This window comes from Boleophthalmus pectinirostris, unplaced genomic scaffold (assembly GCF_026225935.1).
Source record: "Boleophthalmus pectinirostris isolate CB_2022bp ecotype Guang Dong unplaced genomic scaffold, ASM2622593v1 HiC_scaffold_19, whole genome shotgun sequence".
Lineage (NCBI taxonomy): Eukaryota > Metazoa > Chordata > Actinopteri > Gobiiformes > Gobiidae > Boleophthalmus > Boleophthalmus pectinirostris.
Genome location: NW_026571140.1, coordinates 23287240 through 23311605, shown reverse-complemented (window position 1 = coordinate 23311605; position 24366 = coordinate 23287240). Strand labels below are relative to the sequence as shown.

General features: G+C 38.7%; 1 protein-coding gene across 1 annotated transcript in view; it reads left to right on the top strand.

Moving 5' to 3' along the window:
• Positions 1-24366, top strand: part of ush2a (Usher syndrome 2A (autosomal recessive, mild)) — a 115568-nt gene that overhangs the window by 54674 nt on the left and 36528 nt on the right. The window contains 17 exon segments of the mRNA XM_055154316.1: positions 749-896; positions 1691-1833; positions 6109-6614; positions 6696-6865; positions 6935-7101; positions 7217-7305; positions 8982-9310; positions 11652-11807; positions 12428-12591; positions 12671-12880; positions 14200-14402; positions 14481-14593; positions 14797-15001; positions 15973-16141; positions 16243-16464; positions 23010-23233; positions 23793-24081. Coding sequence (XP_055010291.1) covers positions 749-896; positions 1691-1833; positions 6109-6614; positions 6696-6865; positions 6935-7101; positions 7217-7305; positions 8982-9310; positions 11652-11807; positions 12428-12591; positions 12671-12880; positions 14200-14402; positions 14481-14593; positions 14797-15001; positions 15973-16141; positions 16243-16464; positions 23010-23233; positions 23793-24081 — 3507 coding nt within the window.

Genomic DNA, 24366 nt, shown 5'->3' with positions numbered 1-24366 from the left:
AAACGATTAGTGACACCTCTGATATTGTACCTGCTAACACAGCATGAGAGAGACGTAGACCCAGCAACAGTGTGTCTCTGGAGTATATGTTTAATGTGTCCATGTATGAAGTTGTGTGTTATTTTGGTGGTTGTACATAAAATTGGTGGACACTTACGAGACATAGTCATGACATATTTTAACAAACTGCACAAATCAGAAATAACATTGAGAGAGCTGTCACAGAAGGATTTCAAAGGCTTTTTCACACACATGAGTGTTTGTGACAACTATCTTGGTTTCAAGATGTCTTGTGCAATCAGACGCTCCTTGTGGTGAACAGAAATGCATGTATTTGATTGGAGGGTCACTTTATACATCGAGGAGCCTGCTCTTATTGCACATAGTCAACTACTTGTTCACTACTTCTCAGTCATTTGCTTTTTGATTTGTTGTCCCTTGATCTCATCTTTCTTCACATCTTTGTTTTCACTACAAAGACGGCACTTACTGAATCAAGGGCTTGTGTCGATTTTCAAACATTCACGTGAATTTATTAATGTGATAAGCAATTATAGTGCGTGGCATTGCAATAGCAAAAGGTACTAAAAATTAATTTGTATTTTTGTGTTGCTTTCAGTTTTGATTGCATATTTGATATGATAATTTGTTTTAACACATTATAATAACACTTTTTTGACCAATACATAGAAATTTTAATAAAGTTTAGCTCAGTAAACAGTTGTTTTTATTTTTCTTCTATTTATAGCTCCAGATGGGTTGGCGCCTGCACAGTTGGTCAGTGCAACTAGTTCAAGTTTGAATTTGTCCTGGTCTGTCCCAGAGCGCTCCAATGGACCTGGCCCTCTTCAGTACGGCCTGCAAATGAGGACATCTTCACAGACGTCTGTGTTAAGGTGAGGAGCACATGTTGAAGCACTGTTTTACATAGGACATGCAAATAGTGTCCAGCTAATATGGCCTTTATATGAATGACAGACACACGTTCTTGGGTACACGGCATATACATGTTACCATACAGACACTCACATACAGTACTTAGGTATACATATAGGAGCACATTATGCAGTGCTGCTAAAAATGTCACATCAATATGACAGAACATCAGAAAAACAGAGAGGGAATGAGATGGAGAAGCAGGGGGTAGAGTCAAAAAGACAAAAAAATCAAAGCAGAGGGAGAAGGAGGAAGAGAGAGGCAGAGGAAATGTGATAGAAAAGAGAGCGAGAAGGTGTGCATCTGATATGTATTCATTACATGCTCCCTGACAACAAATTGCAATTTAATCCAAGAAGAGGAGGCTCTCATTCTGTGGTAATAAATAAATGACTAGCTACATGTATTATATATCAGACAGCCATGCCCTCCTCCTCTCTGGCTTTGGAAATCTCATTGTTCTCTGATTTATTCATTCATTCATCCCTTCTATCCATCTAATGCTAAATGGTCAATGGTCCTTCATTTATGACAATATTCTTTTACTTTGTCCTAGATTCCTTTGTATGATAACATGACAAAGGACCATATCTCACACAAAAGCTTATTAAGAAATGACAAAATCATGAAAATGTATGTATAAAGCAACACTGAAGTATTTAATTCACCAATTTAACATAAACATGGGCTGCTTTTGGCTGCTGTTAAATGTTAAATGTTGTTTGAAATGTGTCTGTGTGTTTATGTTTATTAGACTCTTGGAAAATGCCACTGACACCTTTACCTTCTCTGTGGAGGGCCTGAGTCCTTACACAGAGTATGTGTTCAGAGTGACCGTGTCTCATCTCCACGGACAAACCTCTGGACCCTGGACAACTTTTCAAACAGCAGAAGACAGTACGTAGACAAGCACTTCATTTGTGTTACTCAACAAAATCCACACATCTGCAGCTGTATACGCCCGTTCATGAGTTACATTTTGAATACGAAATATGATTAATACAGTTTTTTGCTTGTTTTACAAATCGAAAAGGGGAATTTAAATATCCTGAGGTGCATCTGTATGTGAGTGACCTAGCCAGTGTCATTGTGGGCTAATTGGTATAATAGAATCATATTAGCCAATGGAACAGCCTCCTCAGTACTAAGTTATAAATTAATTAGTACCACACTATTATCACATACATTATCATTAAGCACTTGAGATTTGCATACAGTGGAGACATTCACATATACACAAATGTGAGTGCAACGTACAAACATGCCTGGATTACCACCCACTTACACTTTCATAAATTTTGGACACATTTTATTATTGCTATTTTGCAAAAATTTACATCTGGCATCAACTACTGTAATTTAGCATATTCCAGAACTGCATGTGCCAAGTTCAAGATATTTCCATTTTGAATGCCATGGTTGACATTATTTTCTAATCGGTGGTTTGGCTCTAGCTTGTCTTTTTTTCTACTCATTATTAGAACATATTCCAGAAACATGGCAAGGCAAGTTTATTTGTATAGCACAATTCGTACACAAAGTAATTCAAAGTGCTTAAAGAACAAAAAAGACATTAAAATCACAATACAAACAGATCAGAAGAGACCAGAACAAGTAATCATCATGAAATTGACATTGAAAAGAGAAGAGGGAAGATAATAAGCCATTCACTGGACTTGTGTAATCATTATTCAGAATACACATGATACAGTATACTTCAAAATATAGAGTGTATGCACAGAGGCACAAGATTTTATGAAGAGGCAGCCTAAAGCAATGGCAGAACAGAACGTTCAAGTGGACTAGATTTTCCTTACATAGATCTGTAATTTGTCACTATAAAACCTGTCCACTTGTCATCACTTCTGTGACAGAAGCACTGCATTCGCCTCCTAATCCCTGTGCCTACTAAAAATGACATATTTAGGAAACATTTTAGACATGTCATTCAATATGATCTCAGGTGCAAGAAGGTCAGCGGTAAGGTTGTAATATTTATGGATTTGTGACAACGTTGGTGCAAACATTAGCACGGTGTATTGCAGTATATGTATTTAAAATTGTATTAACATGTAATAGCTTTAACAAATGAACACTGTTTGATAAAAAGTAGAGACTGAAATATGGAATGTAAAAAGGTCTAAGACAAGTGAGAAAGCTAGAGGAAAGAGAGGTTGATGATTGAAGAGAAGAGAGGGAGAGAGACAGGCATTCTCCTTTCCTTTTTATCATTCTATTAATGTTTTATATCCATCTTTTAATGTAATTTGGTGCCTATGAATTTGTGCGGCTGTAGAACAGATGGACAGCTCCTGTGAACATAAACTCTAGCAGTGTTGGACAGCTCCCTTTCCTCTGTCGACTCCCATGTTCACACCCACTAAGTGATCTGAGAGAGGGCCCGGCGCTGGGAGAATCAAACATGTGTGTATACGCCAGGGAGCACTGTATAGGAGCACTAGGAGAGGGGTGTGCGAGTAAAAAGAATGCCATAGAAGAACATAAGCCTCTGTGGCTATGGCTTCATGGAACTGTTGTTACTAAAATATGACTTTATTTCAATACAAAGGGAAAGACTCGATACGATACAACAATGATAATAATACTACTCATTTTTTGGACAATAGAATGTTATTTTTAACAAACATAGGAGTTTTTTTTTTTACAATTACCTACTGATACTGGTCCTGGCCATTCATTAAAACTATTCAGAACAAGTCCAGTTTTGTTCTATGTATATTTTTTTTCAGTGTCAGTACTTAAAATGTAATCTAGTTTTGTTTTAGTATGGATTAGTATCTGGGAACTGATACTTTTGACAATCCTACTTTACGCTTAAGAGAAATGAACAATGCATATGTAAAAATGGTAGAAATTTGGACTGGCCCAAAGAGAACACTGCCTTGTACTCTTTGTGACTCAACATGTAGGCTTTGTTTTGTTTGAACTAAATGACCCTTTTATTTATTTATCCTCCTTTGTTTACTGGATTTAATGCCATGCCAATTATACTATTCATAATAGTTCTATTTTTCTTGAAAATTACAATAATTAGCTTTGTCACGTAATATTGGTCTATTTCTGTTTGCCTATTGCTATTGACCTTAGTAAAATATCACACTCTTCGTCCTTCTGTTTTCAAACGCAGCACGGATAATGCACTGGAAAAATACTGGAACATTAATTCTTTCCTTATTGCGTGACACATTTAAAACCATGTCATAGGCGTGTTGATGACGGTAAAGCCCTGCATTTGTCCTCATTAGGACTTACAGAAGCCTCGACTCACCTTCAGAGGCCCAGTACCCCACATACGCACAGGCTGAAAGAGACACCCTTCATTTTATTTTTATATAGACACACACAGATCTACACACAAATACACTCACACTTTGAGAGATGACATGCATACACACACATGCACTATTCTTCCTCCACTGCCCTTCAGGCCCTTGTCACTTGATTGTGTTATTACTATGCTAACCAAATCCTTATAAATGTGATTTAAGGCTTGGTGGGTTGCACCCCCGGTTTAGACCCCTGCTACTGTGTTTTACTGAAAAGGCAAGGAACAAGGGCGAGTGGTGTACAGGGAATGGAGAAAAAGATGGATGTTTAGGTCCTAGAATAGACAGAGATCGAGTTGGATGAGGAAAGCAGCAGTGAGTAACAAAGCATAGTGCTAAAATGTGGGTTTGCTACATGTCCCCTGGATGATCGGTAATGCTTCAGTAAAAATTGAAAAAAGGGAAAAGCATCACCTGCATGTTAAATGAAAATTTCAATTGAAAAACTTAACAGCCCTTCAAATTGCAGAATTTTACACGCGCCAGTAAAGCTTAAATAACACTGAACACTTAGAGGGAGAGGTGGTCTGGGGGAGAGAGGACAAAAGGAATGAGAGAATGAGGGGTAACAACAAAGCCTGTTTACACTGATGGGTTGCATGCAATTAAAGAAACCTAGTTTGTGTTTTTATGTTAAATTTACTAAGAATTTCTTGAGAAAGATCATGATCAGATTGTCCCAAAAAGCAAAAAACTCAACATACAAAAATACATATGCAGACTGGAGACAGGCAGATAGATTATTCCTGGGGTTCAGTGGACCTTTGGTGGTAATTGAATCAGTGTGAGTGCTGAGTAGAGCTGGCATAAAAACCTGTTAACCCAAAAGGTCAACTCTGTGAATTGTTTATTTAGCAGGGCGACTGAAGAAAGGATGTAAAAAGGACAAGAACAGAGTACATCCAAAATTCAGTAAAAAAAGAGAGAGAGAGAGAGAGAGAGAGAAAGAGAAAGACTGGAGAATAGGAAGAGAACAAGGGATTAAAATTCTGGCACTTGTGTTCTGTAAAACCAACCAAGCTGTACATCCACGTGTTACAGTTGTGTTTATTTTACTTTGTGATAAAGTGTTTGGATCTATGAGTGAACATGTCTGTTTACTGGCCTATTGTAAAAAAAAAAAACTTAAAAAAAAACTTAACTTATTTCCATTATTTATTTATTTATTTATTATATACTAGCACCACTTTTCAGGTCTGGCAAACTTGTTGGGTCTGAAACAGCTACACTTCTATGTCAGTTCTTCTACCACTCTGGGATTATCTGTAAATAAGACTCTTAATGAGCACCTTATGTAAATCTTGTTTGACATACACATCCACGTACATGCTTTCACACTTCTTTCATGTACAACCGGCTGCTAGTCGTCTTTTAGTCTCTCACTCTGACTGACTCTTAACGCACACACACACTTTGCCATCTGGGAAAGCCGTTAGCGGTTAGCGGTAGCACTTAGCGACGCAGCACGCTCCCTCAGTCCGCTCAGTCACCTTGATCTGCTTGCCCTTCACACAGAACCATTACCGCTATATGGCAGCGCTGTGGGTGCAAGCGGGCACGTGTGCATGAGTTAGGCAAAAATGAGTGTCTATGTATTTGGACATGCACGATATCTATGTGTGTCCATTATGGAGGGGTTCAGCTGGATGTAAATGCAGAGAGAGGAGGGCAGAGGGGGCATTACCTTTAAATGAGCTCCCATACAGAGTCCTGGCTACTGTGGCTTGTGTCAAGAGAGAAATATTTAAAGTATGTGACACAGTTTTTTAATGTCTGGTTTAAAGAAAAATAAACAAATGCAATGTCCTTTTCTGCTTCTGTCCAGAACCAGGACCAGTCAACACACCAACTGTCCAAGGCCTTTATCCTCGGAGTGCTTTACTTACTTGGACCACACCCTTAGAACCAAATGGCATTATCGTAAATTACACTCTTTACCTGTACAGCACTTTAGACACTGAGTTTGATTCAAAGCCTCTTTCAAAAGTTACTTCTTTGGTTCCAAGCTACTCTTCACAAGCAACTGAAACATACTTCACTTGGAGTGAAACCTCTAAGCCAAGATTACAACTTACAACATCATACCTGAACACTGTGTTATCATCACCCACCACCAGACCCCATATGAGCTCTAGTTCAGGGATTCCAATACAAAACATGAGTGAGAGAAGCAGTACTAGCCAGGGCCCTGGACTTCTGTTATCCAGTTCCGCTAGCTCTACTACCTCAGTTCATTTTGCAAACTCCTCTGTCATAATGGTTACTGTCCATGGGAACAGCACTCGCTACACTGTTGATGGCCTTCTACCATACACATCCTACAGACTACAGGTAGACAGTGTAATCCACATTCCATTCAAATAGTCATATGTAGTGCAATATATGCACAAACTCTGTCTTTGTATACTGTAGGTTGAAGCATGCACTTTTGTGGGGTGCACATTATCTGAGATTTCTCCCAGTTTTCGCACTCTTCCTGCACCTGCAGAGGGTGTCCCTGCACCTCATGTCTACTCAAACACACCCACCTCTGTTCTTTTGTCCTGGGGTGCGGAAGAGAGGAGTAATGGTCCTCTGGAACGGTAAGCATTTATGTAGTTTTTCTAGACCTCAGATCCACCCTTTTTTGATCCTTATGTCTCTTCACTTAGATGGACAATAGAAAGGAGAGTTGCTGGCACCAATCTGATTTCTACTGTGGTACAGCTCTCACCAAACCTTCCTCCTCTTTCTTATTTGGACTCTTCATCAGCTCTTAGTCCATGGACGACCTATCAGTATCGACTGATTCTTCAAAACCTGGCAGGCAGAGCTGCAGGTCAGTCACATTATGTTTTTAAATCAACACAGTATGTTTAATTATGACATAGCCACAATGAAGTTGATATTTTCCCATAACTACAGCACAAATCTTGTTTGTACTTTCACTGTAGGGCCTTGGGTTAATGTAACGACTCGACCATCTCGGCCTGCTGGTCTAAGTCCACCAAGAGTCTGGGTTTTAGGACCGGAGTCACTTCAGGTACTAGAAACCTTATGAACTCTTAAATGTTCAATTTGTCACTTGTTTAGTATCTCGTGAAGTACATCACCAATCACACAGTTAGGGAATAGAAAAGACAAAGCAATGTCAAAGATGTTCTTCATCTTTCTTTTTGGTGATTTAATGAGAAAGGAAAAACACTCAACTCAAGGTCCCCTTCAGGAAATGGGAGGGGCTGTGACCCTGTCTGAGGCAGTTTTCTTCCTGTCGGCCATTTTGAAGGAGGGGCCAGAATTAAGATAATCCTACATGAAGGCCCATCAATGAAAGTCTAAGAAACAATTTTGTATGCATACACACTTACACATTCACAGGCACTCACAGCTCTGAGCTAATGCTAACTGCTGAAAAATGCTAATGCCTGTCATCATTTCAGAACCGCCCCTGTCATCTCTGCTGCAGCACAGCTTTAGGGGTCAGGGGTCCAATAGGCAAAGTGTCCCTTCTTGGTTGTTGCTAATTGGACAGACAGGCAGGCTGTTCCTGGTTACCAACTGACCTTGACAATAGTGAAGTTTGGATTGGCTTTTGGTTTGCTGAACCGGCAAAGCAGTTCTGTTTTGTACAAATTAAATTTCTTATAATGTTGTACCAAGTGAAAAATATTGTGGGGAACCTATTGTTTTTTGGGGGTTTTTTGCACGTTGTTAGTTGAGTTGAGCAGCTTATTCTACATAAACCCTTGTCTGTACAAATATTGGCTTTAAGTTGGGAAAAATGTTAAATCTCTTTTTCAAATATATTACATTTATTTACAACTCAACAATGTTTTCTACAACTAATATTATGAAGGTTTTTGCATGCTGGGACACCCCGACTGAAGTTTTCAGCCTACGTTTCATAGTTCCCTTCACACTGGAGCTCTCACTCTCACACATTGAGGAGGATACTGCACGGCCTCAGAGCTCTGTGTCATGCCAGGGTCTCTGCTGTCTTCACCATCTCCAGATTACATCAGGCTATTCAATCTGTAAATGACTTCCACCACAAAGCACACCCAACACGCACTTTGGGAAATGAGCTACCTAACTCAACGTGACCCTGCCCATATGTAATTTTGTGTGTGCGAGTGTGCGTGTGTCTGTATCACCTCATAGTGTCACTTATTAAATGAATATCAAGGTTATATGGAAAATAATTATTCTTGACATTCATTCATAATGCTCTCATCATCAGTGACCACTTAATCACTTACAGTAGTAATTCTGAACAAGCCCTGAACTGATCAGCTGGTGTACATGACAGTTTGTGTGTCTGCTAGATCAATGGTTTTCACCCTTTTTCCTCAGAGCCCTCCCTCTCAGACATCATCATCAAAAAAACTCATCTGATAATTTTCATTTTATCACATGGTCATGGGCATTCGCTGTTTAAAACTTTGAATTTAAATCTATTTTTGTATTTACCTTTGACAATAGAAGGAATTGATGTTCTCTTGCCTCATTTTCATGAAGTAATTCCAGTATTTGTCATTTTGTTTCTTGTTTATGTCTTTCAGTCAATGGAAAGTATTGTTTTCACATAAATAAGCAAAAGGTTGAACTGTTATTTGTGTATGTCCAGCATAATCTGCCAAATACAAAATGCTATGTCAAAAAAATTCAGTAATGGCAATAATATATCTGTAATGTAATAGCAACTCTTTTTTGGTTCAGGTCACTTGGTCCCCCCCTCTGATTCCAAATGGAGAGATTCACAGCTATGAAATCCGCCTCCAAGACCTTCGTATTGTTCATGACAATGCTTCTGATTACAACATCACAGTAACAGAACTCACTCCCTTCACTAACTACTCGGTCACTGTGTTGGCATGTTCCAGTGGAGCTGGGACTGTTGGAGGCTGCACTGAGAGCCTTCCAACACTGGCTACAACCTTGCCCACTGTACCTCAGAGCCTTGCACCGCTGACCATAGTGCCTGTCAGTGAATCCTTTCTGGCAATTTCCTGGCAACCACCGCAAAGACCCAATGGACTCAACATCAGGTAATAGGATTAACACAAGTTTAGTTTCACTGTTATCACTTTAGCCAAGCATATATATACTGTATATGTATTTAAGAACTCACAGCTTACACTGAAAAAAAAAAGTTGCTGGATTTGCGTAAAAAAGTTATGGAAAGCGGTTGCATGCAATAAAATTATGTTTAGGCTTTGAAACTTATTTCGATCCCCTCTACACATATTTTTCTCAGAATATGAACGTCACTTTTTCATGTTGATGAAATTTTATCAAATCATGCTGAATATGCATATTTATCTGATGTTACCTTATCGTGAAATGTATAAGTCTGTATAATTTAATTTAATTGATCTAATTCTGTAAAAGAATATAAAAACAGTCTTTAGTTTTCCACAGTTCTGTATTGTCTTAACAGAATCAAACACACAAGAGCACAAGTATAGAGACACACAGTTTGGAGCAGGACAGTGTGAAGATTTATTCCAGTGGAGACGCTCTGGTCTCTGTCTGTGGACACAGGAATAACACATGATTACATTATGATGATCTACTTTGTTGTACATGTTTAAATACATTTAAAGTACCTATAATGGGCCAGAACAGAATCACAAGAACATTAGAACTGTATCTGCAGAAACAAAACGCACCGTGTGCTGCTTTTCTTCCTCTAAACATGATCTAAAACTACGATAACTGTTTCAATAGAAGTTCATTTTGAAAAATTTGTTTAAAATCATTTTAGTTGAGTTACTTACTTTGTTCATCTGTGCTCTGTGTTTTGTTGGTTCTCAGACATCTTCCTTTTTTCTGAAACATCAGCTATAACATTCTTGAACTTCCCCACAGCTCCAGCAGAGCTCTGGATATCACTCTTTGTTTGTAGACGACTCTGGAATAAACACATTCAAATCTTAGTACAACTGTCACACTCTTGTAGATGGACAGTCAAATACAATTTGTCTCACTATAAACACTCCTTACATTAACTCTAATTTCAAATAAAACACCACAAACATGTTTTAACAATGACAACATTCTAGTCCAGAGAAGCATATAAAATCTTTGAAAAGTCTTACCTCCAGATCAATTCTCATAATCCTCCTGCTCCACACTGTGTGTCCTCTGCTCCTGGAACTGTGTCCTGCTACATTTGAATTTTCCCTCCAAAAGTTTTGGGGAGGAGAATTCCAGAGGGAGGAGCCTCACCAGAGATTATAATAAAGTCATGTTTCCGCAACCTGATTAAAACATGCAGGTCTAACATCGATCACAATCAAGCAACCTTTGTAAGATTTAAACATGCTTGACAGAGACATGTAAAAAAGTCATGTTATTGTTGTTAAATTTGTTTTTGCAATTTGAGCAACCCCTCTCGGATTTTTTCAGTGTACTTGGTGAAAGTGCTAACTAGTAATTACCTGTAAAATATTGGAATGAACTAGCAAAACCTATTAGTAGTTGGAATTCTAGTGTTTTTATGGATAATGTGTTAGCACTTTCACCAAGTAAGTTGTGAGATCTTATCCTCCTCAGATCAGCCATGTCCTGTGAAAATCTGTAACTTTAAATTACCTTTAACTAGTCAAAGTAGATGGTTTTCTGTTGTATATCTGTCAGTGTACTACTTCAGCTCTGTGACTGATTGTACCCTGACCATACTGTAGTTATTAAGAAAGGACAACAAGCCCTCTAACAAAATAATAAGACTAACAATGACATTTATTTTCAGGGATACCCAGGATATTTGACATGTTGTTTGTGGCTACTCTATTACTAGAAAATATAAGTAAACAATTTGAAACACATGAACAAGCTGCTAACATATAGCAAGTTCCTTGGTATAGATTTGTTTTACTCTTAATGCACATTGTGGAGCATTTTGTTTTGTCCTGTTCTTCTCTCTTAGTGATTAGGCCTAAAATAAAGGTTTATTTTCCTGGCAGATGATTAAAATGCATGAGCTTGTCTCTGTTCTGCTCTGTTCAGCTCAGTGTGTTTGTCTAAGTGGGTTGGTTAAAAGGCGGCATTAAGCCCTTCTCTTCTGATTACAGCAGAAATTAGCATCACTGTGGGGAGAGGAAAACACAAACTATGCAAAAAAAAAAAAAACCAAAAAAAAACATAGGGAGGCGAGTGGGGAGGGAGGAGATACAGTGAACGGAGCAGAGAAATGATGAAAAACAGAAGAGAAGGAAATTGGTGATAAGGAAGAGTCAATACGTGTAAGCTTGTGAGTATGTCAGGGTATGCACACATGGTATTTATGAGTCTAGGATTGAGCCATCTGTGTACAAGTTTGTTAATGCATTCCTAAACATCCATTGATGCATTTACCTATTTTCTTTAATTCAAATTTACTTGCAGGTACAAGTTGCTCAGACGTAAAACCCACCAGCCCCTAGGCCCAGCTACAATCCCCGCACAGGCAGACACAACCCCTTCCTCAACTGAAGATCTCCATCACTGGTTCCATGTTTACTCTGGCACCAAATTGTTCTACCAAGATAAAGGCCTAAGCAGGTGAGATTACTGAAATGAGCTCTAGAGCAAACGGCGGCACTGCAGCAAACCATGTGTGCAGAGCCGATCGGCGAGCTTCTGCTGATGACGATCTTTTAATACCGCTCAAAGATACATTAAGCAAATATCCCAAAGAATTAAATTGTTTTTCACACAGCGTCCCCTAATCTCAGTTTGGCACTTGGTGGAAGCAGATTTTTCCCCCTCCATGCTTGCTAAACAGCTTTGGGTGTACTTTTTGTTTCAAGTTTATAAATTACTGTGCTCAGTATAAGCTTGAAAATACTTTTAACTTTTAAACATTGCAACACTTTTGTGTTAATAAAATTTACTGAAACGCATGAAATTGACAAAATATACCTTTCCTGTAATAGTTTTCAGAAGGTCTCAGTCTCAACTTGTACAAACCATGTAGCTATTTTTATACATACTAATATTGTTTTGTGTTTACATTATATTGCCTAAAAACAGTATGAGTACTGTGCCTTTCCTTAGTAATAGAGATTGAAATTTCAGCATTCTGGCAACATTACCGGTCATGCAATATCAATGTCAATTGTTCAAAAATAATAGAGTAATAATAAAGTCTCTTTACTTTTCTTTTTTTCCCCATGTCACAGATTTACCCAGTACCAGTACCAGTTATTGGTTTATAATGATGTGGGCAACTCTTCAGGCGATATTTTTACAGCTACTACAATGGCAGGGATTCCCCTCCACCCTCCGTCCGTGTCAGCTTTCCCCATCAATCATACAGCAATATATATTAACTGGACACAGCCATGTAAGCAAGCACTTTTAACAGCATGAACATGCCTGTTCTAAGAGAGATATTAAAATAATCCTCCTTTACATTTTTTCAGCTTTGTATGATCTTCAGGGAGAAGTTGATTCATATTTTATCGAAGTCAGATCTATGCGCTCTAGTGAAATGTACACTTTTCCAGCAAACGTCACATCCACAGTGATAAGTGACCTCTGGCCCAGTACCATGTATTCAGTCTTGTTACATGTGTCTAATGGACCACATAATACAACCAAGGCGATGGTTAATACCACCACTGAGGATGGAGGTATGTGGAGAATGGGAAATCTGTTAATGTCCACACCATGTCAGCAATTAACTTCTGTCATATATTGTTTTTACATGACATAGCATTGCCTTAGGTACTGTATAGATGAGAATCAAACCTAAACTAAGAGTTATAGTGTGTTTCTCTGTGATTTGCCTTTGCCCAGGAGATGTTAAACACATCATGTAGTGAGGCATGAAATCAATACAAAGTGTGTGTGTGTGAGGAACATTTAAGATCCTTTAAAAGGCTTGTTGGCAACACATATACTATAATACACACAAGAAATCATGCTCTCACATTGATTTAATTGGTGTTCAAGTCCAGATAATTATTGTATTGAATTTCAGATTATTGCTTACTTAGTCTTTATAGTGTCCAAAGGATGTGTGCATGTGATTTGCAAGATACTATTAATGTAACATCACCACCTGCACCAATTGCATCAACAGTAAGACATGTTTTCAACTTGTTAAGTTGTTCATTAAAATATTCCTAGACACACTTGGCCTTTAAAGCAGAAAAGGTGCATGATTTTTTGCCATCTGTGAGTTTTACATCTTCTACCTACTGTTACTGTTGAGCCTTTATTTCTGGATGAGTTCCTTTTCTCTGACCATCCCACAGTCTCACTCAGTCTAGATATAATCATATGTCAAATGCCTCCACTCACTTTCCCTCTAATCTGAACAGTATAATAAAAAAGTGCATTAAAAACATTAGAAAATCATTAGGTGCTAAAGGCAAAGCACGGCTCGTTTAACTGAGAGGGCTCTAGAGGTAATTTCATTATTTTACAGCCATAACACTGAGCACACACACACACATTTTATACACACACCAAGGCCAAATATATTTAAACTAATGCAGCTCAACCTCTAACATGGCCTGCAATCTATAGGGCGACTCTAACATCAGGACTAATTGGCAGACAAAATGTGTATGTGGGTATTCTGGGTGTGTATGTGTAAAGAAAAGGTTCTCGATGTGCAGTATTGCATTGATAATGACATCTCAGAGTAAATGAAATGTAGAGCAATAGGTTGGGTTTAGGTAAGTGCATTGGCAGCAAATGAATTGGGTTAACTTCTTTTTGAGTGCACTCTCACAGAGTATGATTGCTTTTCTGATCTCTGGTTTAGTCTGTGGTTTCCACTTTTGACATATCCCTGTATACTTGAGTGTTATGACAGTTTGACTGATAAAACGGAAATAGCTTGTAAATAAATACAATGTATTTTTACTTTTTTGGGGAAGAATTCACATGCTGTAAAATGCTGTTAATGTAAAACTTTTTGGTTTGATAACCTCTCCCTCAGAGCCAGAAGGAATGCCCCCTCCAGAAGTGGTTCCAGTGAACAGTAGTTCAGTGCGCGTGCTCTGGTCGCCTCCACTCAGATCAAACGGAGCAGTTACAGTTTACAACATCTATGTGAATGACCAGCCACAGGCCAGTGGAGACAACAGCTCAGGCTCCTATCTGCTAATGGACCTTCTGCCCTTTACTGTCTACAGTGTGCAGGTAAGCACATACAAAAATGTACTCAGATACATAACAAATACACAAACCTGTTCTGCTGAAGCTGATACTCTGCTTCAGGTGGAGGTGTGTACTGTGTATGCATGTGTCAAGAGTGATCCTACTTATGCCACTACTGTGGAAGATCTACCTGTGGACTTCAAAACACCAAACTCTTCAGTGATCAGTTCCAGGTAATGCAAATGAAGGCAGTACAAAACCATTTCAACGTGTTTTTGTCCACCGCTAATAAAAGAAGAAATAATCTAATTATTTGTAATCGAACAAATACCATGTTATTAAACATGTTGTGATACATGATAGTGAGACAGGGTAATGATGAGTTTCTAATGTAATGTATATGCTTTTCATTCTCTCTATATTTGTATTTTTTCAGGGCAGTGAGGCTGGACTGGTCCCATCCAGGCAGGCCCAGTGGGATCATGCTGGGTTATGAGGTCTTAAGACGCACCATCCGGTCATGTGGCAGTGGTTCAGAGGAGTCAGAGAAGGCAGTGGGCTCAGGGTTCACATGTACCTACATCCAGTGTCCTGCAGCTCATGCTGTGTGTGGAGTGTCTTGCTTTCACCCTGACACAGAGGTGATTTTCATGATCACATCACTACACAGCTCTTTCACTTCATCTTCAATATCAAATTAAAACCTGCGGCATGAGTGTTTAAATGAATTAGTATGTGCTGTGGCTATAGGAAAAGTGAAGGAACAACAAAGTTCCAAAAACCTTGGCATTTTTATATAAGCATAAACTGCTAATCAGTACCATATTATGATATTAAACCACATTATAATAAAACCACAGTATAATGCCCATACCTACTATTTACTGTAAGTAACATGTTTCAATTGCTCAAAATGACACTTTAATAAACCTGAAAACTTGTCAAGTTTATACAATACAGCTGTAGCCTTGAGAGCTAACTAGGAGGATCTGGGACCAGGCTTAAAGTAAATTGTACTATCTCTGTCAAGTCAGAATTCCTCTGAAATATTCCTGTATCAGCTATTTTTCATGTAATAGTTTTTAGTGCTTTGCCCCTTATTTCAGTAGAAATCCTTTTTCACATGAAAGCCACAAATGGCCTTTACCATTCCATAAGTTGCTATCAAGCAGGTCTTACAGAACCTCACTTGCCCAAAAGTTTTTACAAGACGAAAGCACTCATCCACACAACAATAGAATAGAACTGTTTTCTTGTATGTGTTGTTTGGTGGGCTAAGCCTGCCTGAATGAAGTGTGTTAGAGACACAATTCAGTTTTATCTTGTCACAGACAAATAACGCTGTATCCTGTTATTGCCCATTCCACCGTTCAGTCACACCTATCAGAACTCTGGGAGGCAGAGCCTCGTCCCAGACTTTAGTTTCTATGACATATAGAAAAAGTGAGTCTTGTCTCACCAGGCCAATAAAATGGCTTGTCATTTATGATAAAAATAAAAATTCTGATCCTTTGATGTTAAATTGATGTCAAACTGAGTGCTCCATCCTTAACTTGAGGTAATTATTTGTTCATCTTCTCAAGCCTCTGTTTGTGTGTGTGTTCATGTGTAGGTTTGTTGTGGTGATTTATTGTTCCCTAAAAAGCCACAGTATCATTGTTGTGAAGGCACTTACCAAAACTGGAACAGTTCAGCCAGTCCTGTGTGTTGCAACAGTAAACTCCTCCCCTCACTCCCTGAACATCAGTGCTGTGGAGGGTACTATATTCATGTTAAAAACGGTACGCATCAAATACACATTCCTGTTCTCATTTTGACAATGGCAGCCCTTTTGGCATCCAATTCTTTGTTCACACACTGTCATATGTCTTTGTCTTTGTAGATGAATACTGTTGCCCTGACCACGCACAGGGCTGGGTCTCCGTGGGCCTTGGTGACAGCTGCTGTGGGGGAGTTCCTTACTCTGTGAGAGGTGGCCAGCTCTGCTGTGATGGGACCCTCCATGATGGCTATGGGCTCCAGTGTTGTGGAGGCAGGGTTGTTGATCATTCTTTGGTCTGCTGCAGTGATCATGAGAAAGCAGAGGTGCACACATACATTCAGAGTAAGTAAGACTTTAAGCAAATTATTAAAAATGTGTAACTAAGAGTAGAATAAATCTACCGTAGACACATGGGGCAGGAACGAAGGGTCGTTTCCCTTTCCTACCCTCCTGCCGTGTCCCAAAGCACCCGGATACCACCGCACAGATGGGACAGTCAGAGTGTGTGGATGTGAATGTATGTGTGTGTCATTAGACATCTTTGTCATGGCAGATGATGATAAAATACACTCAGGATAGCACTGTTGAGGGCACTGCCAAGCACACAGCAGGCCAATAGACACTCATCCCCTCTCCATAGACACACAGAACTCTCACACAGACACACACCTAGTCAACAGGGTGCCCTCTGCAGGCTTCACTTAGTGGTGAGTGCCAGAGACAGACACGTGGACTCTATTCATCACACATAAACAATGGCCCCATATGGGCCAGTCTATAGTATTTCATTACCTTCTGCAATCCCACATAGACTTTCTCTCTTTTTAAAAAGTTCCACATAAAAGGTTATTTGGTTAATAAAACAATTTTAAAACCCTTTCACAATTATGTACTGTATGTACTTCATCTCGTTATATCGGTACAAACAGATAAACTCTCTCCAGTGAAGTACTTCACTGGGGTAAGTAACAAAGTAACAAAATATTACTTTTCATAATGTTGTGTTTGTGCTCGTACCACAGTTGAAACTCTATTTTGTTTTTTATTCTCTCTGTGCCTATTGTGCATCCTGGCCTCTGGCCCAGTACCTTTCTTTCCCTAACAATTCTCTCTTTCAAGTCATCATCTTCCCCCTCCTTTATGTGCCCCCTTTCCATCCACTCATCAGTCATTAGCGTTAGCATCCCCATTGAGAACATATGGTATGATGGATCGTAGGGCTAGCAGCACTAGCGAGGCTAAGGGCCATTTGCCGGGTGCATTGCACTGTCGGGGAGCCCTGGGGCCAGCTATGCAACCTCGACCCCACACGTCTGTTTCAAGACACTCGCACTTAGGCACACATGTGCAAACAGCAACACCGATTATGAGAGAAAATACTTAACCTTGGCACCAGTCACTCTCACTGTGTTCTCTCACCATCTTCTTCTAGATTAGTTCTTTTAAGTCATTATGTTGAGACAAAGTTTAGGCTGCAAGAATTGAAAATAAATAACTATTTGTGAAAGTTATAAAGCTGAAAAAATAAATAATAATATTATGAAAGATTTGTTAAATAATAGATTCACCAAAAATCACAGTAGATAAATAAAAGTGTAAAGAACAGTGGAAGAGAGTGAGCACAGGGGGTGGACAGAGGAGCTGTGAAGAACTAGATGGAGCAGATTAAAGGAGGAGTGAAGGGTATCCCATTGTGCCCAGCTGATAGACTAGGTTAGGCTGATGTGATTATGGGGTCCCTGAAGTGCGATCTATCACACACATTACCGTCCACACTGTCAACAACCATACACACACACGGCAGGGGAACCGCAATGCCAGGAGACAGCCGTCTGGCAACAGATACCAGCACCGGCTTGAGCGCACACACGCACACACTTACACACTTACATTTACTTATGAGCACATATATGTATGTGCACATAATGTATGGCAAAATATTCAAATGTACAATAATGTACACACCTTTAACAAAGATCAGATAAATATGTCCCAACATGCATTATGCGCTCATACATGTAATCTGGACTATTACATTGGAGTCATCTAATGAAAAATATTTCACCAAACCTGTCAAAAACAATCACAACCAACAAACGCAGGGCAGTCAGCAGTACTTCTTAAATCTGTTTTCTTGGGCTTCAGAAAATGTAACCACAGCAACCTTCATTTAAAGTCCATGAACTCACCATAACATGATCAAAAACATGTAACTCTACAACATTATCATTAGCAAAAAGATACATAGTAGATCTACTCTACTGTATATTAGGTACATGGTACTGTTGGTACTGTTACCTGTGTTATTTTGAGCACAGTAATATTTATATGAACTGATCTGAAGTGACATTGATGAGTGAGTGCTGCAGCTGCGTCTGTGTCACTGACGTGCTGCTTTCTCTCTGTGGCCACTGTGCATGTGGGTTTCTTTAGAGGTTAACATCTATATAACATTAGTGAATCATCAGCAGTACATTCCACAGGCTCAAGAGCAACTTTCCACAAGTTTTTGTCTCAGTTATGCAGTCTAACACCTTCTCTCATAGCTCTGCCATGAGACTTTAAAGGACTTTCATTTTGCTTTCAAGATTAAGCAAAGTTTATTTTCTGATATGGGTACCTAAGTTTGCTCCTGTGTTATAGTTTGATTGAACTTTTAAGCTCGTCATTTGCCTCTCTTTCTTTTCCTCTAAATTTGTAGTTTAGATGTTTTGCTTCGACTTAGGTGGGATTAGAAAATATTTGTGCATGTTGTTATGTCTTTGCCCTCCCCACATTGCACTTGGCTTTCTTTGTTCAGTGAACTCAGCATTTCCCCTTCACACTTTTTCTTTTCTGTCTTCTCTGACCGAGCATTTGTTTAGCGCTTCTATGTGCGACTTATAAACTGCTATGCATTTTTAACTCTTGCTCATACCACCACCCCTCTTTGGCCTCGCGCAGCAGGTCCCATCCAAACGTTCAAGGACAAATCTGAATATCCTTTTTCACCGTTTAAGTGTTAAAAGCCTGGCGGTGCTGGGGTGTTATCTTAACGCGCCTTGCCATGCCATCATCAGAGCGCGTGATGAAAATGGCTGTGATGATGCTAAAAGAAAAAAGAGGAGGGGGAGAAAAAGTAATAATCAAATATGTTTTTCAAGGGCACACTGACCATTTGCTGTAGGGAAATTATCCCAGTAGTTAAGCTAGCTCACTCTGAGCTTGGCAGAGTTGTGAGAGTGGATGTATTTGCATGTGCAAATCTGCAAAAAATTATTCTCTAATTTCCACATTTACCTTTCCATTTCTCTTTATTTTTATTAATTATCTTACTTAATGTATGTACTCTAATCATGTTACTTACTGTGAAAAGAAATGTTTTTCTTGTGGGTTTGGTTGTTTGAATGAATTAATTTAGCTGTAAACTGTTTCTATTATGCTTTGTGGTTTTATTTAGCTTATGCGTTTGCAACTGTGCATCATTACCAAACATCAAATGGCCAGTAGAGTGGCTTTTTTAGAAGTGGAACTATTTCACAAACACAAATAGAGCTTTCTTTCTGTTAATGTATTTATAATGATGACTTTTCTATTAGTTTTACTGTAATGACTGTCAAGAGTAAAACTACTCTGCTGTTTTAAAGCTGCATACATCATGAATCAGGAATACACAGACACAAATGCACTTTAGTGTCACATAAGTGTTTTAATGGAGGTATTTTATTCGTCCAAAATTTCACCCCATAACACAATTAAACTTTCCCTTGGCTGGGTTACTGGCTCTTGCTGTGACACAAATGCCATGGCATTGACTTGCTCCAGGTATTTTCACAACAAGCTTTGTATACATTATTTAAATGAAGCATTTTTTCTTACTAAAATTTTAAATACTAGCCAAATACAATAGAACAACACTATGATACATGTGGTCCATGTAAAAGTAATTTCCTTTTAGTGTCACTTTCTCTTTCATGTACTTTTCCTTCCTTCCTCTGTCGTCTCTTGATGATACTTTATACACACACAGAGGAACAGCTGTCTGTTGTGTCTTCCTCCTCTGTGAATCCCTGTAGAGCGGTGAAAATATAACTGCCACCAAAGTATTTACTAAAGTACACATGCACACACATTGGGAGGTCACATAAATGCAACAACACACACACACACACACACGTGTGTGTACAGGGTACCCTGTCATACACAGGCCCAGCTGGTAATGCTTTTGAGATAAAAAAAAAGAGGCAGTTTTAAAGACAAGAGGACAAGTGGTCAACTGGGACAGGAGTAGGTGTGTGTGAGTGTCTGCATTATGCATGCTGACTGCTCAAACATCCACATCTGTCTGCAGAGAAACACAGAGAGGGAGTCCATCCACTGTGATTTCATCTCTCGACATGGCATATAGTTGGCCCCTTTGGAGCAGAAAGTGTGCACATACACAAGAAAATCAACGCATGCCGTGTTTGTCCTTTTTACTGCAGATGTTTGTCTTGTAATCTCATATCACCTACTATACTGTATACTAGTCTATGGACGTAACATGTTGTTTGGCACAACACTATAAAATCACCGTTTGGAATGGGGTTTAAAAGTGATTGGTTTGTTGGAAGTTGTGTAGGGGTTTTGGTCTCCTGGAGGGCTTGGATAACCCTAATCCATGATACACATTTTTATCAGTTGTTCATTGGCAGGGCTAAATATTGACTTATCATTAAGTGGAATGGCTGAAACCCTAATAATAATTCACGTTGTCTAAGCACCTTGTGTTGACGCAAAGCTCCCGATGCTATTAACAAATGTATGCAAATCCAACATAAATCTGAAGATTAGGGAGAAAGCGTTGTGCAATTCAAAACAGAAAACAAGAGGCGTCTGATAAAATGCTGTCTATACATACATGCTCACAAACACACATGCTCAGCTTATGAAGAGCGAAATTACACAAACAGACCTGACGATGCGTGTATGCTCAGATAAAACTAGAACGATATAGATTTTTGCTGAGTATGAGTATCACTAAAATAAGAATTAGACCAGATATTCCTGAAATGTTCATGATGGAGTGTGACCTATCACATCAAGGCTAGATACATTTCTTTTGTGTTTTAAAGTTGATATTTTTAAATGAAGCCTAATGAGGAAAGAGCTCCTTCCAAGCTCAGATGAATGGAGATGGTTGCCAGACCAAGGGGCATCAAATGTTAATTTTACAGAATATATGCTGTACACTGATAGAAAAGTAAATATTATAATAATATTTTTATTGTAATGCTTGGACAGAGTTGGGTCCGCTGTCAGAAGTGACTGGTGTCCAAACACAGGTGGAGCAGCGGTTGTGACGGTGACGGTGAGACCACTAGGGATGAGTGAAGCATAGCTATTTTAGAAAAGTGTTGAGCTGTTTATTTGTGCGTCATTGAAGCTGAAGTAAAGCGCTGAGGGAATTGGCCCCCAAGCGCCCACTCTGCAACAGCTGCAGCTGCTAAGTAAGTTACAGGCCGTCAGACTGCCTTTATATCACACAATCACACACTCATACCAACCATTTCCCTGTCACAAGGTGATGGATGCAGTGCAGATACAATATACAGCACATACATTACAGTTTGATCTTTTAAGTGAACTGTGTTTGTGCATGAGAACAGTAAATGCTTATTAGGTTGTTAAACTATTTGAGTACATCATGCCGCAACTAGCCGCTGTCCCATTAAATGCTCAGGCCATGGTACAGAGCAATGACTTGGTGTTTAATGTGAGCTGTCAGATGAAATGGGCTCCACAGCTGGAGGTAGATCACGCCACAGATCAGCATGTCAACCACTGGCAGGATAATATTGATAAAGACCTCATGAAACTTAGATTTGATTATTTCTCTAAGCTAAATAATCACAATGGATTCAGGGTCTTACATTGTTCGGGTCTATGATTCGCAATGAGGAGCTTTTATTCATTATAAAGTGATTTATTCTTATTTTCCATTGATACAAATATCATATAAAATTCAAACCATGCAGGGCCTTACCAGTCTCATTTGTATTTCCAATGCATGCTCTCAGCGGGGGGTTACTTTGCTGACTCAGTAAATGACAGTATAATAATATAGCCCTAATCCACTGAAAGGCCACAACAGGACAGATCTGACCTTAAACTGGATGTGCTCACTTAAAGGGTAGTTTTCAGTTTAGAACAAATTATACCACTTTAAGGTAAACTGAAAGAACTGATAAAATGATAAACACATTTCTTTTAAAATATTTATTATAAAAATACATGGTTTATTTTGTTCATTTATTATATCAAAACCTGGCAAGGTGATACATATTTGTCACATTTAAGGGTAATTAATAATATGCTGTAATATATTGATTTCTGTTTTGAGCATTATTAAAGCAGTCAAATATTGCTACATATTTTCAAATGACCAAATCGAATAGTTTTGAGCCTGAGTTGATGAGATGCTGTGAACTGCTACATTCCAAATATATATTTAAATATTTCCAGAGTCCTTATTTTACTTTCTTTCTTGCATTATTCTTACTTTTAAGCAGCTTAACATGAAGCACAAAAACATACTTGATGGGTACCTGCAAAACATTTACAAAGAAATGGGATCATGTATTTTAAAAGTCACCTTGCTGTTGAAGGGGAATGGTGGCAGGCTTATATCACAAATCACTGTCAGATTTGGCAGTCTTAGGAAAAACACACTGCGTCTTCATGTGCACATAAAACCTGCAAACTGAATATTACAGAGATGAATAAAAAGGCAGGAGAAGTGCAGAAGAGGCACAGATGATGTAATAGTGAGAGTTTTTACTTAAATTGAATGCTTTTGTGTATTTATATGAAATTTTTGACAAAAACATTAGCATCAAGCATCAGTTAAAATCATTATTTCTCCTCAGATTTTATCTGCTGTGGCCATGAATATATAAACTCCTCCACTTCTCTTTGCTGTGTGGACAATGACGGATTTCCCAAAATACACCCTGCTGGAAATGCTACAGTGACATTACAGTGCTGTGGGTCAGAGGTCATAGCTCAGGATGAAGGATGTTGTAACGGGATTGGCTACGATCCTCAACGCCACATCTGTGCTGACAGACCCACACCAGGTTTAATCATGGAGGTGAGTCATATTTTATATAGGTTTTATGCATTAATTTAGTTTTAGTTACATTCATTCTTGATATTAAGTAACAGTTTATTTCATTCAGCTATATTTAGGGTTTTATTCTTACTTATCTTTTTTTGTTTGTTTGTTTTGGTTGTTTATTTGGCTATAATTCTAACTGAAAACCTTTATATTATTAATGTACAATCATCTATGTATAAAGTTTGGTTTGTGTTTTGCATTTTTGTCATAGTGTCACCTCAGTCGTAGGAGACTGGACAGTCGTCCATTAATCAGATAGGGTCATATGGTGTTTGTGTGGCCCTTTGTCAGCAGGAGATAGACACACATTAGTACACACACACACACACACACACTCTTGGACAAAGGGTAAGAACTCTCATTACCTCTAATGATGTCATTACGGCCATCTCATGCCACACTCAAACATGCTCTGTTCACTTACTTTATTATGCTTAGAAGTAAATATATGTATTTTAACCTTTTAAACTGACTAGTTTTTTAAGATTGACGTGTAAATGATATTGTCTTTTGTTCTTATTCTTGTGTACAGCACCAGTGTCTGCAGGGTGCTATATGTCCCATAGTTGCTGCGTCCACTGCGTATTGTGGATCCTGTGACCTTGATCCATCTACAAGCTCCTGCACATGGACACTGTCTCATAGTGTCCCTGATGCAATCATGAACAATACAATCAGTCACCCACAGTTTAATTATTCATACAAAATAGCAAACGACTACAACAACTTGGAATATGACATCCAGCAGTTTCAAGCAGGCCTATGTCCGTCCCATGAGGAGGTGGTTTACAGCGGTGACGCTAAACAATTCTCTTTCACAGGTAAAACGTGATCCACATTGTATTTTTAATTAAGTAACTCAATTTTGAATAACTTTTTCTCAATATATGTTACTAACTGGCCCTCAATGTTTTTGTCCTATATGAAAGGACAATTGTTCTCTGCATGTGATAGTAAACTGTAATGTTCAGTTAATGTGCAAACTGGATGAGTGGTTTTATACAGTATTACAGTATTATCTATGAAATCATTAAAAACTCTAACTGGAGCTGTTGATATAAAGATATGCAAGTGTCTCTGGAAATGGCGTTATTATCATGCGATTA